The sequence below is a fragment of the Tasmannia lanceolata genome, unplaced genomic scaffold, assembly GCF_043159265.1.
Source record: "Tasmannia lanceolata isolate RefF3 unplaced genomic scaffold, GAP_Taslan_0.1 ptg000023l, whole genome shotgun sequence".
NCBI lineage: Eukaryota > Viridiplantae > Streptophyta > Magnoliopsida > Canellales > Winteraceae > Tasmannia > Tasmannia lanceolata.
Genome location: NW_027518700.1, coordinates 33,743,643 through 33,758,490, shown reverse-complemented (window position 1 = coordinate 33,758,490; position 14,848 = coordinate 33,743,643). Strand labels below are relative to the sequence as shown.

The window sequence follows — 14,848 nt, the reverse complement described above, 5'->3', positions numbered from 1 at the left end:
CGATGAGGATGCTCTACAACTTTACCTTCAAATTTACTTGAACCAATGTGTAAGTTATTACTTATTAGAAAGAGATCAGACTAAAGAGTAAACAATTTACTTTGAGGTGCGGTGTTTTTCATCTTATGCGCCTTCCAAGAAACTGATCCTGAACTGCTCCGAGTCTTAATAGATATGATCAGACTAAAAAAAGTCTATAAGTAAACAATTTACTTTGAGGTGCAGTGTTTTTCATCTTAGGCGCCTTCTAAGAAACTGATCCTGAACTACTCCGAGTCTTAATAGATCGTGTTGGTACGAGTGGATGATAATCTGAACCGACAAAAATGTTCCTCCTTAAGCTGCTCTCATCCAACTTTGTGCTCTACATAAGATGGACTAGAGCATTTAACTTTTATTGTTCTAGTCTATTTCTCTTTTTTGTGTGGAGCTATAAGCCATATTTAAAACCATTGTAAAATAAAAAACTTATCCACAAGTATAGAATTGACATTTTGGCAACTAAAATAAACTTAATAACTTACTACGTCATTGTTACTTCAGTTCCTTTCACAACCTGAAGCATCTTGAATCCAAAGAGGATCCACTAGTCAACTACAATAACCACTTCGCATTTCTTTTAATCATGTAACAGTAACATATAATAAATAAAGAAATCAAGACAACTCAACTCAACTAAGCCTTTGTCCCAAACTAGTTGGGGTCGGCTAAGGTGAAAGGATCTACCCTGGCTCAAATTGACTAAGTCTAACCCTGACACTAGTTGGGTTCGTCTACATGGATCATTTTCTTCAATTCTATCCTATCCAAGGTCATGTTCTCTGTTATGTTCCCAGCCCACAAGTCTTTCCTCAATGTTTCTACCCAAGTTGTTTTCGGTTTGCCCTTACCTCGTTTTACTCCATCAACTTGGCACGAGTCACTTCTTCTCACTGGAGCATCCAAAGGCCTACGTTGGATATGCCCAAACAATCTTAATCGGTGCTCTCTCCTCTTCTCCTCAATTGGTGTCACCCCTACCTTTTTACGGATGTCTTCATTTTTAATTTGATCTAACCTTGTGTGGCTGCACATCCATCTGATCATTCGCATCTCCGCTACACTCATCTTATGCACATGCTGCTTCTTGGTGGCCCGACATTCTGAGCCATACAGCATGGCTGGCCTCACAGCTGGCTTATTAAACTTTCCCTTCAACTTGGTAGGTAATTTATCAATTTAACTAACTACTAAATAGTATATACATAAAAAGTAAAACTTCTATCTAAAATGTACTTGTAGAACGCCTGTTCCTTGTTTTAAATGGCCATGCGGTTGCCAAGCTCTCTGTTGGCCTTGTCATATAAATCCAGCTGGATATTCGCCATCGTACACTTTTTGCTCACTACGCAACAGCCTAGCAATACACTGTGTCGAACATCTTTTACCTCATCTACCTTAGAAGAGTCAATTGAATTTCTGAGCTAGGAATTTAGGTAGTAGCTAGCTACTTGTAGAAGACGATGCAACTGGTCCGTCCATCTGTCATTTTTCTCCAAATAAGAAGATAATTTCGTTTCTTACCCACCCTTTTTAACATGATATTCTCCTTAGCTGAATTCATCAACTTATAAATAAAGCCTATAACAGGCCTCTCCTCTTAATCCACCTCTTTAAGAACGTTAATTAATGGCATGGGACACATAAGCTCGCAGTTCTTTGTATGGGTTCTGATCAAGTTAAGAACCCATGCATGGCCATATATAAACTTCCTCACTTGCCTCAATAGTTTCATCTTGCGCCTTTATCTTGGCAATGCTCTCTTTTATCTAGTAATGCATTGAGCATCACAATGTTGGGAGTCCGATACAATCTCTCTCCTCTATCAACAATTCTCCGTCTCTCACATAGCGAGAGTGGTCATCAATGATAACCTGCAACCCTTTTTCCTCTCCTATCTCCTCAATCATGTCATCAATAAGACGAAACATTAAATTTCAATCCTTGATCGGACCTCTGGGCCTAGGTGGTTGAGAAGAACCACCACTAATCGGAGTCCCATCAGAGTTCCCTCACTACTTTGGTTATCTACATTCCCGAAACCCTTTCCAATGTTTGCTAGAAGTCCATTTGTCCTTCTATACTTTTAAAAGTTTTCGAAGCGTCTGATCATTCATGAGCAACTTCCAAAATGATTCTTTAGGCAGCTAATACCTTAGTGCACCTTTGATCACTAAATCAATTTAGGGAAGTATAGAAAAGCATGTGCAAAGATTATGTTGTAGGTGCTTCTTTGAAAATCTTTGAGAAGTTAAGGTGATTTCCTCAATTCAAGTAAAAATTTCGGAAGGATTTTTTTTTTTTTGGTGAAAAGTTCATTTCTTCTCAATTCTCATTGATGTGCTCTATCTTTTGAATTCCATTGCCATGGTTGTGCATTTTTTTAGTTATTTTTATTCGTATTGTTATTTATTTATTTTTTTATGTATAGAATTTGATTTGAATGTATGATTTCACAATTTGCTTTTAGTTTCATTAGTGAGGACATAGTTGTCAAACTAGTTTGACTCGTACGAGTCGACTGGGATGTTTTTTGAGTCAACTCGGAAAGGTGACTCGCTGGTGTTGGAAACTCGTACGAGTCATGTGGTGACTCGTACGAGTCAGAGCGAGTTGACTCTAAATCTTAGGACTCGTACGAGTCACAAAGTTTGCATCATTGTTGTCTCCTTGTCTCTTCTTGTTTCTCTTCTCCCTTCCTGTCGATTTACTTAAGATTTACATGTAAATAACGGACCCCCATTTGAATATATTAAAAATAGTTTCAAGACCAAAATCTAAAAGGATAAAAAGTCAACTCTCTAGTTCTAGTAAAAAATTCGAAAAAAACGTGTCCGGTCAAAATCTTAACTTCCAAACGATGGGGTATTTTTTCAATTTTAAAAATTCATAAATTCTATCATGTCCAAACATTATTAAATCCCAAAAGTCAGGTAAAAAATATCTCATAATTTGGTGTCTAAAATTTTTTCATCTTTTCATTCACATTAACGCAATGGTCAACACATGCATTTCAGCTTATAATGATTTTCCTTTAAGTAAATGTTGGATCTTTTTCATATTTGGTTCATTGAACTGTTTCCTATATTTTTCTAGCAATTTCTGATTTTTTCATATTTTTAACTATTAAAAAAAACCATTCGAAAAAAAAACTATTAAAAAAAATTTCCCTCGTCGTAGTGGAACGAAAAGTTTCAAACGAAATCTGACCGAAATGAGCTATTTGCTCTCTCATGCAACATATTTTGTCTTATTCATGAGGGTCCCTAGCAAATCCCTTTATAAACTTCAAGTTTAAGCTTGAATTTTACAAAGGGAAATTATATCAACAAAACCATGGGTCAATAATTACGAAGGCCGATCTTGTCGTTTCTATTTTTATTGTCTTGTGAGAACTTTTCGAAATTGTAATAACCTTTTGATACCTCTTTAAAAGCTAAAAGACAAGCTGCCTCAGTGAAAATATCGAAACTTGGTTGTGTTGATATCATTTCCCTTTTACAAATTACAAATTTTCAAGGGAAATGTTATCAGCTCAACCATATTTTGATATTTGCACAAACCCATTTGTCTTTTCTTCTTTAATTGGCTGCTTAGAGCTTTTTGGGAAATGTAATAACCTTTTCCCAGCTCTTTTATGTGCTTCATGCCTTCATCTTTTGATATATAATATAATTATAATTTTTTTCAACTAAATTTCTGTTGTCAAAAACTCTTACGAGTCACGAGTCAGAAATTTTAGAAATCGAGTCACGAGTAGAGTCACGGGTTGACAACTATGAGTGAGGACCTATGTTGCATGTATTCTTTGCTCCCTATGCCGAATCCATGTCGACAGATGAATCGGACATGGATTCTCGTGGGAGACATCTAGATTCTTGTCATAGCCATGTCCTACACGAATCCTATTTTTTTGGGTGAATCCAACACATCATTGTCTCTTTTAAAATGAGAATCCTCTATATTTTCCCTTAAACACATTTTCGTCTTAACTATTTTTGTAATAAAAATGCAGTCCGTCTTCTCTTAATAGAAGTCCTAGCGCTTCGATCTTCCACCCCCTCGAATATAGACCCCCCTTCCCCCTTCTTCTTTGACTCTCTTAATGAAGGCCTTTACGCCTCGACCCACCACCCTCAAAATTTTCTTGAATATGTGTTTCTCTCTCTCTCTCTCTCTCTCTCTCTCTATATATATATATATATATATATATATATATATATACACTAGTAAAAAATCCCGTGCGATGCACGGGGCGACAATGAACTGTACGGACCACATCATAGGTTGATCCAAACCGTCCATGTGATGGAACAAACCATATATCGGTTATACCCATAAAATCCCCTTCAATCTATAAAGGTTTCCATAAGATGTTGTTCCTCTTAAGGTGCCCGGAATTCGTCAATATTTTTCAAGGTGTCTTGAATCCGTAGTATTATGTAATCTGTTCACAAATATCCGTAGTATTATGTAACATCTGCCCCCAATCTGTAATTTTGCATAGCATAGTTTTATTAAAAAAGCATAAAGGAGGGGGGGGGTAGGATTGAAATTATGTGGCTTTAATGGGTGCCTTTGTTAAAAAGCATAAAGGAGGGGGTTGGATTGAAAATATGGGGTTGAATGGGTGCCTTTGTTAAAAAAAGTAAAAAAAAGTGATGTGTAATTGTATTAGAATTTTGGGAGAAATTCAAATAATTCTCTCCTTTTCTCTTCTGCTATATATATATATAATTATATATATATATATATATATATATATATAGAGAGAGAGAGAGAGAGAGAGAGAGAGAGAGAGAGAGAGTTCCTGAGGTTAACCTCATATAAGCTTATATGAGGTGGCGCTCACAAAACATAAGGCGCCCACTTTGTTTGGATGATCTAAACCATTCATTTGCAAGGCCCCATCATAGATAGGGTGTGTACCAAAAATCAGCTCCATTAGATCATTCATTTGCAAGGCCCCATCATAGATAGGGTGTGTACCAAAAATCAGCTCCATTGGAGCATCCTAACCCCTCCAAAAGTGGAGGAAAAAATGGGCAGAGTTGTGGGCAAAAAGTGTCTATCCATTTTGCCCTCCACTTTTGGATGGGTTAGGATGATCCAATGGAGCTGATTTTTGGTACACACCCTATCTATGATGGGGCCTTTCAAATGAATGCTTTGGATCATCCTAACAATGTGAGCCCCTTATGTTTTGCAAGCGCCACCTCATATAAGCTATATGAGGTTAACCTTAGGAACCCTTTTCTCATTTATATATATATATATATATATATATATATATATATATATATATATATATATAGAGGAATGTGTTGGTGCGCTTGAGTGCACCAATCAATGGTGCGCTTGAGTGCACCAATCACATGGGTCCCACAATTTCTGTGAGGATCCAAACCGTTCATTTGCAAGGCCCTATCATAGATAGGGTGTGTACCAAAAATCAGCTCCATTGAATCATCCTAACCCCTCCAAAAGTGGAGGGCAAAAATGGGCAGATTTGTGGTCTGTCCATTTTGACCTCCACAAATGGATGGGTTAGGATGATCCTATGGAGCTGATTTTTTGTACACACCCTATCTATGTAAGGGCCTTTCAAATGAATGCTTTGGATCATCCTAACAATGTGGGCCACATGAGTTTGAGAGCTCAAGCGCACCATAAGGATGGTGCGCTCAAGCTCACAATCCTCTTCCTCATATATATATATATATATATATATATATATATATATATATATATATATGAGAGAACGGTTCCTACACATATGTGTAGAGAGTTCTCTACACACTAGCTTAAATTACAGTGGGGGCCCACATTGTTTGGGTGATCCAAGCCATCCATTTTAAAGGCCCTCACATAGATAGGGTGTCTACAAAAAATCAGATCCATAGGATCATCCCAACCCTACGATTTGTGGAGGTAAAATGGATGTCTTTAAACCTTCACAAATTAGTCCATTTTTTGCCTCCACAGTTCGAATGGTTAGGATGATCCTATGGATCTGATTTTTTGTGGACACCATATCTATGTGAGGGCCTTAAAAATGAATGGTTTGGATCACCCAAATAATGTGCCCCCCACTGTATTTTAAGCTAGTGTGTAGATAACTTATCTACACATATGTGTAGGAACTGTTTTCTCTCTCTCTATATATAATATTTGAATTTGAATTTTTTTTATTTTATTAAATAAAAATTACCGAATCTACGAATCCTACTTTTTGAGGTTTACCAAATCCGACACCTTGAATCCTTTTTGGCTCCCGACACGAATCTGAATCCATGCTTCACAGGTGATGACTCAAGTGTTTTGCTTTCTGTTAATGGATTCTACCTATTCTAAAAAAATAGAGAACTTATATCTTGATTGATCAAGTATACGGCGGTGGCAACTATTAGTCCATAGTTGACTTCCCTAATGTGATAGCTTAAGGTTGGAAATATGGCCAAAACCAACTTGTTTTAACATGACTTGGTTTGGGAGCACCGCCTGATACAATGCCTCGAAACCAAATCATTGTTTTGGTTTCTTTTGGCTGAAATGACTTTGTCTCTAGCCCATTCTGATTCATACCCAGAAATTGAACTTTTTAGACCTACCCGATAGAAACCCATGGGTTCAATTTGTTTGGTGCAAAATGGCTCGGTTACAATCCATCTCGATTTATACCCCAAATTGTGTGTTTCAATCCTAGATTATGATCCTGCCTTAGTGGGCCCAAACAGTCCGTAATCAGTACTATAAGGAGTCTGGAGTCTGTCTAATAGAGGCACTCTTTTTTCATTATTTGGTGATAGAAGGTTTTTAGAAGTCAGAAGAAAAATTACTAATCGGCTTCCCCCTCAGCTTAAAAGGAATGGTTTTACTTGGTTTAGCTATAAGATGTTCTTGCACATAAGAAATCACCTTTGGCTGATTGTTTCCAGCTACAGAATTGGATGTTGACTTTCCCAACTGGATATGACTCTAAAGGCCAATAGTGGGTTTTGTTTCATTTCAAGTTAGTGGCACAAATACTGGGCATACAAATTCCATTGGCTTGGAAGCATTGGGGCTGGGACATCCTTGTTCATGTAAGAGTATCGGCCTATTGGATCAAGGGACATCAATGTGCAAAGATGGTCTTGAGAATGACGAACTCTAAAAGGCCACTAGTGGTTTTCCGACCCAAGGTAGTGGTTGAGATTCTTGGCACACAAATTCCGTGGCTGGAGGCGTTGGGACTGGGACTTCCATGCTCATATAAGTATTCTGGCCTTTTTCTTTATTTGGTGATAAAATGTTTAGAAGCCAGAACAAAAATTATTAATCTGCTTCCCCTCAACTTAAAAAAGAATGGTATGTAGTTGGTTTAGCTATAAGTTGTTATTGCACATAAGAAATCAACTTGGGCTGACTGTTTCCAGCTACAGAGTTGGATGTTGATGGACCCAACTGTATCTGACTCTAATAGGCCACTATTGGGTTTTACTGCCCTAGGTGGCGGCACAGATACTGGGCACACAAATTCCTTTGGCTTGGAGGCATTGGGGCTGGGGCATCCTTATTCATGTAAGAGTGTATGCCTTTTGAATAAAGGGACATCAATGTGCAAAGACGTTCTTGAGAATGAGGAGGGGACTAGTGGTTTTTCCACCCAAGGTAGTGGTCCAGATTCTGGGCACACAAATTCCATAGGCTGGAGGCATTGAGACTGGGGTTTGTTCATGCAAGTATGTTGGGGTTTTGACTTAAGGGACATCATTGTGCAATGTTGGTCTTGAGAATGGGGGAATTGTAGAAGGACTGGGACTTCCTTGTTCATGCAAGTATGTTGGGATTTAGAATTAAGGAGCATCATTGTGCAATGATGGTCTTGAGAGTGGGGGAATTGTAGGAGCAATATGCCTTTTATCGTCCCTGTTCAAAAAAAAATATGCCTTTTATCGACATTTCAATCAGTCCGTAAGCGTTTAGGGAGCTAGTTGCTCTAAGTAATTGGTGTGGATAGATGGTCTTCATAGAACCTACGAAGCAATGATTTCTACTTCAGTTGCTTGTGCATTGAAAGGTGGGTAATGCTTATGACATCAAAGATACTTTCTGGGCCAGTGAGATTGCTCAGCAGCATTTATATGACCATTATAAATTTTCTTGCATGGGATCTAAGAGAAATGATGGGTTCCACATCTCCAAAAATCCTAGTTTATTCATGAGAGATAAATATATCCTTGATCAAGTTGTAGTGAAAAATAGAGCTATTGATACCGGCTTCAAGGTCAAGTTTTGAAGTTGTACAATAGGGTGTAGTTATTGTTTCTTCGAGATTTTACTGGGTTATTATTCTCAAGTGAAGGGAGATAGATCTTCTTTTTTTTGAAATGGCAAGGGAGATAGATCTTCTGATTGTTTTGTTTAATTTTTCTTCATTCTAATTAGTTTGGCTCTCATTGGTTCACTCTCAATGTCTTGTGGCCTTTATCTCAATAATCCATTATTGCCATATCCTTATATATAGTTTGTAGGGTCATTGTAGGTGTCCGTTAACGAGCTCCCTCTCGTGACTTGATTGATAGGATTTCCAATTAGCAGCTTTGGTTGTTTGTAGGGTCATTGTAGGTGTCCATTAACGAGCTACCTCTCGTGACTTGATTGATAGGGTTTCCAATTAGCAAGTTTGGAAAGGAGGTAACATGCAATAATAATATCTTGATGATACCACCATATTTACAGAGGGTTGTTATTGGAAAATGATTTAGCTTGCTTAAGAATATAATTATTAGTTGAATATATGTTTTATATTTGTGGAATTGGCAATTAGTCTTTGCTTGTAGGGTGTGATTTTGTTATAAAACACTTTTTTGGCCCATCACCCATAGTGAAGGGCTTGAATGGTCATAAAAATATCAACCACACACTTTTAGGGAAATGGTGTGGAGTCTTTCAATAGCATCTGCAGGTTTTGTTGTTAGAGTGAGAAATATGAGAGGTGTAAACGTTTAGGGGGCAGAATAGGGAGGACTCTTGGTTGTGGTGTGTGTAGGTCTCTCTTTGATGAGGTGGAGGAGGTGGACGATGGAAGTTCACTTGTTTTCCTCAATTCATGGTGTGGGCATCTTTCGTTGGTATAGAATTTCTTACCTTGTTTAGGTAAATAATATAACCCTTTGCAAAGGTGATTGATTGCTTATTGAGGAGGGTAGTAGGGAATCTTGGGTATCTGAATGAACATTTCATGCTTTGAGAGTTCACCTATTGAAGAAGGAACTGGGTTCCAGTGAGGTTGGTTATTTATGTAATAGTTTGGGTTGACAATCACTCCACCTCACTTTCCTTGAGGTTAGATCTGCATTTTGCTCTTGGTGACATTTGAAGGCTCAAGGGACAACATCCGCTTCAAATTTGGGGTCTTTGGAAGGCAACAAGTAGTAGGATTACTACTTCAAAAAGTGGTCTTTTCCTTCTCTTATTGCTTTCCACTTCACAACATTTTGGAAGGTAAATCTCACAACACGCTTTTTCTATTTTTTTATTAGCATTTGGGGTTCCATGCTTGCCAATATTTAGCCGAGTTGATAGCTCCTTGCAGAGGATTATGGAGAAAACAAGGAAGCTTACTTCAAAAGGCAATAGCCTTCCATAGCCTGAAAAGACGCAAACTACTTCTCGGCATTGCAATTCTTTTGGCTTTTGAGCTTTATATTGGAGACATCTTCTACACCAAGGTTTATGTCTCTTTGTTCAGCTCCATTTTGGTGGTCGTTTTGTTTTTTCTCCTAGACTAGAATGTTCTGGTTTCCTGACCATTCTGATGTTCCATTATGCGAAAGACGCTACAACCAATGAAAAAAATTGCACAATATGTGTGAAAAGGAGGGGGTTTTGATATGTTTTAACCATCCCATTTGTTTGGGAAGGTTAAAAGAAATTAAATGCCCCTCAATAAGCTAGAAAACAACTACTAAAAAGGGGTAAAAATGGAAAATCCAAAAGAAATAACAGCAACAAAAATCGCAAGGCTGGAAACAAACCAGAATAACCGAAGCATATCTACCACTCAAAAAAAAAAAAAAAACGAAACATATCTGAATTCCACCCAGATTTCATTTCCAATTTAGTTCAATTTTCTACACTGGAATGGAATGGAATTGATAACTAAGCTTGGTGCTCAGTTTATGAGAATGTTGGAGGGAGAAGCTTAGGTCTCTTGGTCCATTTTGCTCCTTGCCAAATTGTTGGCTGCATGGCAAGGCTGAAAATCATTTTTCTTTTATTGTGTACCATCTTACGTGATCCGTAATATTGGTCTTATTCGTTAGGAGATTGAATGGTGCACGAGTTACTGACTTTCAACAGAAAAAGTGTGAGTTACTCATATTGGAAACATGGAATAGAAATCAGTTAGTGCTAAAAGGCTCTTTGGCTTCAAGTGGGTGATAAAAGGATGAGCAATGCCAGTGGAGGATGGGAGAGTTGTGGCTTGTGGGGGCCATTGTTAATTTCTATTGGAATCTCTAGTGTAGCTGTGTAGGGATAACAATTTGTCGATTTAACTCTAGAAGGAATGAACTTTAGTTAGATATCTAGTGAGGCAAGTGGCCTAGATTAGTAGTTCGGTGAAGAGGAAGTAAAGGAAATTGCCTTTTTCATGGATAGAGACAAATCAGTTCTTGAATCACCCGATGGATTCAAGATAGGGGTGGCAGCGGGGTGGGGTGGGGCCGGATGTTGCACTCCCCGTCCCCGTGAAAATTCTCGCCCCGTTTCGGGGATGGTGGGGAATCCCCATTCCCGCTCCACGGGGAAAATCTAATCCCCATCACCACCCCACACATTATGGGGAAACATGTTTAATGGATTTTTTTATTGAAAAATTCTACTAAAAATGCATTTGAGAATGATCTTAGGGAAAATTTAGGATTACCAAACATAATTTGTTCTATAATAAGTGTGGCTACCGGCTACCCAAATTAAAGGCGGCAAACCCAAAATTAATAGCGGAAAATTCAATTTTGCACGGGGATTACGGGCGGGGCGGGGCGGGGCAAGAGCAATCCTCATCCCTGCTCCGTGCCCGCTTCGGGGAGTTTTTTCAATCCCTGTCCCGTTTAAATCGGGGAATCCCCGCCCCGTTTGGGGCAGGGCGGATCCCTCTTTTTGCGGGTTTAATTGCCAGCCCCAGTTCTAGACGATGGAGAAAGAGGATCTTCTTTGTGTCTTGGAGTTCTTTCATTGAGGTCATATCAATAAAATACAACCACCACCTTTGTGACTGTTATTCGTAAGAAGGAATGTGCGGTGGAGATCAAAGATATTAGGTTAGTAAGTTTGTTGGGTTGCCTATACAAGATCATTGCATAACATTTAAGGCTAAAGATGGTCATGGGAGAGGTTATCGAGTTGTTTCAAAGGGCTTTTGTGGATGGCGTCAAATATTGGATGGGTCTTCATTGAGAATCACGCAAGAGAGAAACATTCGATCGATTGAGATTGATCCTCCCTCCTAAACCCTCACCTTTTTCAAGATCAGATGGAGAGGTTTTTATTTACAAGAGAACTCCCACTGCCCAACTTCGTCTTCCCTCTTCAAGCTCGTCCTTCTATTCCCAATTGAAGAAGAGCTTCAATTCCCTCCACTCATGCCACTGATTTTACTGAAAATTAATTATCTTTGTATGTATGCTTGACTTTTGCCGTGCAATAGGTAGGAGTACATTATGCATGATCAATTACCTGGGCAAACCAACCCTCCTCCAAGAAGAATTGTGCTACGTCAATAGACACCCCCCCCCCCCCCCCCCCAACACACACACACACCATCACCATCACCCACACACACGCGCCCCCCCACCCCACAGTCACACTAAATCCCTCTAGAGCTAGGTTGCAGCACGTCCGTCAACTCCTCCGCCGCTGCCACCGTTCTAGGACCTACTGCATGCAAATTTCTCAGTAGCTATTGAATTCCCAAGTTGTTAGAACCTTATAATTGTAAATTTCCTTATCACTATTAAATGCCTTTTTTTTATTGGCATCACCATTAAATTCCTTATAAAATGCTATTAAATGCCTTAAACAACATGCAGGCATGTCTTCATGCGTCCTATTTTTTTATTTGAATTACCATTCAAAACACAGATATTTTCCTCTGACATGTATTTGTGTGCTCCAGGTAATTCTCCTCCATTGAAGGAACCTATATATTATTATTTATTGTGATACATTTTAATGTGATTCAAATGTATGCATACATTTCACATGGCAACAAAATTTCCTAAAAAAGAACTTAGATACATAAACAGAAAAGTAGAAACCTAACTATTGTGCATTCTAAATCCAAGGATGTTTTGCCACATAAAAAGAAAAAGAAAAAAAGAAATGAAAAGTTGGCTCTAGGCTACATGCATCTCATGTGTACATAATCGAATTTATTGAACTGGTGAGCAACCTTAAGTTAGCCCATTATAGTTGTTCCCACCATAATTGGATGATTTTGGAACCTTGATCAGTAAGATATCTTTAGGAGGTGGTTAACAGAAGCTAAACCGTTGATTTTTGCCAACGTTGATCACACAGATCATGTAGGTTGCTCACGGGGATCCACCAAATCAATAGCTCCTATCACACGTGTGCTCTGTGTGTGTGTGTGTGTGTCGGGGGGGGGGGGGGGGGGGCGCTAAGATTAATCATTGAAAAGGTGGAAATTATCACTTGGGCTAAGGTGAAAACGAAAATCACCTATGGAGTGGACGATCTTATAGGAAATTGGTTGTCCATATTTGGAATAGAACAATTCGGACCAAACCACAGCCGAAATGGAAGGCACCGCCGCAGGGTGGCTGAGGCTTAATTTTGATGGGAGCTTGATGGGCAACCCTGGGAAGGCAGGAATAAGAGGGCTGATAAGGGACGATAAAGAAGCTATAATCATGACGTTCTCAGGTCCGGTGGGGATATGTGATGCGAACGAGGCTGAAGTTAGGGCGGGCCCTGTTTTTTGGTTTGCGATGGGCATATGAGAACAATCAGCATCCGCTAGTAGTGGAGGGCGACTCGACAAATGCAGTTGCATGGGCATCTGGGCATTCGAATGGCCTGTGGAAATCCCAAGATCTATTAGCTGAAATCCTGGATTTAATAAGAGCTCTGGATCCCAAGATTCGGCAAATGAGGCGGCGAATAACCTGGCAAAAGTTGGTGTCCTCAGGGATGAAATGTTGGTTGTTTTCTTTTTGTAACTCTTACATGCTTTGGATTTATCTTGGATCTTCAATCCACTCCATGTAATTGGGAAGCGACAACTTGTCCCGTCCTACTTATTTGAAGATTAATAAATTGTCAATCTTCTAAAAAAGAAAAAATATATACAAATGTATATATTTTTTGCATGAATCATAGCCTTTGCTGTTTCTTGTTAATGTAATACTGGATTTTTTTAGGGAAATGGTTTTCTTTTACCGATGTTCTTTCTTGCCATTGGTGGCAAGTGGGGATGTATTAGTGGATCGACAACGTTAGTGCTTCAAAGAGTTTTCCCTTGAGTTTAATTTTCATTTCATTTTTTTTGGGTGGCTAAGGTGAGATTGAACATCCGACCTCAAGGTTGAAGAACTAAGCTTAACCAATTTAGAGGCTCAAACCCTATTTTCCTTCATTTTAATTTCCTCTATTGCTTCAAATGGAAAAAAAAGAATATTTTGTGGTAGGAATTTTGTCCTAGAACCCATAGAACTGAGCCCATTTAGAGAGTCAACCCCGGTGATCACTTGGGGTTTTCTAGGCAATTTTGCAAAAGCCAATACACGCATAATACACTGGGGCATTTATTTTACATGAAAAAAATGTAGTGTGTTATTCTCTGTAGAAACTAATGGTTCAATACACTTTTTTGTTTGTTTGTAGGGAGACAAGGATAAGACAATCCGGGAACTGACACAGGAGCTGGATCGTGTGAATCGAAAATGCGCATGGTATCGAGAACATCTGCTTATGGTTTTGAAAGATGTCGACCAACATTTATCAAAAAAGGTTGAAGACATAAGGCAGACCATAAGAGAAATTGAATCTGAAGATCAGGTGCAATCTCTTTTATAATCCCTCGCTTCTCCTATACAACGTGGAACAGCTTAGTAGAGCAGCGCCATTTCATTTTTGTGAGTACCAGTAAATTTGTACCCTTCTGTACTTCACAAAGGTGCTCCTTATAAATATACCTTTTTTGTGTGTTTCGATTTGTGGTGCCTTAAAGAGTAGGGAAGTTCTTAGTTTTGGATCTGAACAGTTTGAAGATTGGATGCGTTTTTGGTTTTCTTCTAAGCAGTTCGATGTTAACATTATTAGATGTACTAGGTGTGTTATTATTGGCATGCTATTTAGCTTTTGACTTTTAATGCTAAAAAGAGTACTTTTACACTCATCGTGCACCACTTCTGCGTCGTTTAGGGGATCAGATCAATTTAAGTCCAGCCAAATGCTGTCGAGAACACTTTGATCAGATGACCATGTTGTTAATCCATCAAGCATGGGGCTTGCTCCAATGAAATGTAAACGTTTTAGTTTTAGTCTATCTTACACGTTGTCCGTTTGAGATTAGACCAAGAGAGAACACCTTGATCAGTTGACCATGTTGTTAATCCATCAAGCGTCAGGCTTGCTCCAATGAAATGTAAACATTTTATTTTTAGTCTGTCTTACACGTTGTTAGTTTGAGATTAGACCAAGACCATGTGAGGGGCGGAGGCTCGAACATAAGAATCTTTCACTTCCTCTCCCGTTGGTCGTTCGAGTTTTCACTTCCTTACTCTCTCTCTATACTAGA

At 38.8% G+C, this 14,848-nt stretch overlaps 1 protein-coding gene across 1 annotated transcript in view; it reads left to right on the top strand.

The window, feature by feature from the left end:
• LOC143856703 (uncharacterized) overlaps positions 1–14,442 on the top strand; it is a 31,564-nt gene extending 17,122 nt beyond the window's left edge. Inside the window, exon 2 of the mRNA XM_077366971.1 lies at positions 13,933–14,442. Within this exon, the coding sequence (XP_077223086.1) occupies positions 13,933–14,124 (192 nt within the window). The 3' untranslated portion in view covers positions 14,125–14,442. The remainder of the gene's footprint in view (positions 1–13,932) is intronic.
• The last annotated feature ends 406 nt before the right edge of the window (positions 14,443–14,848 follow it).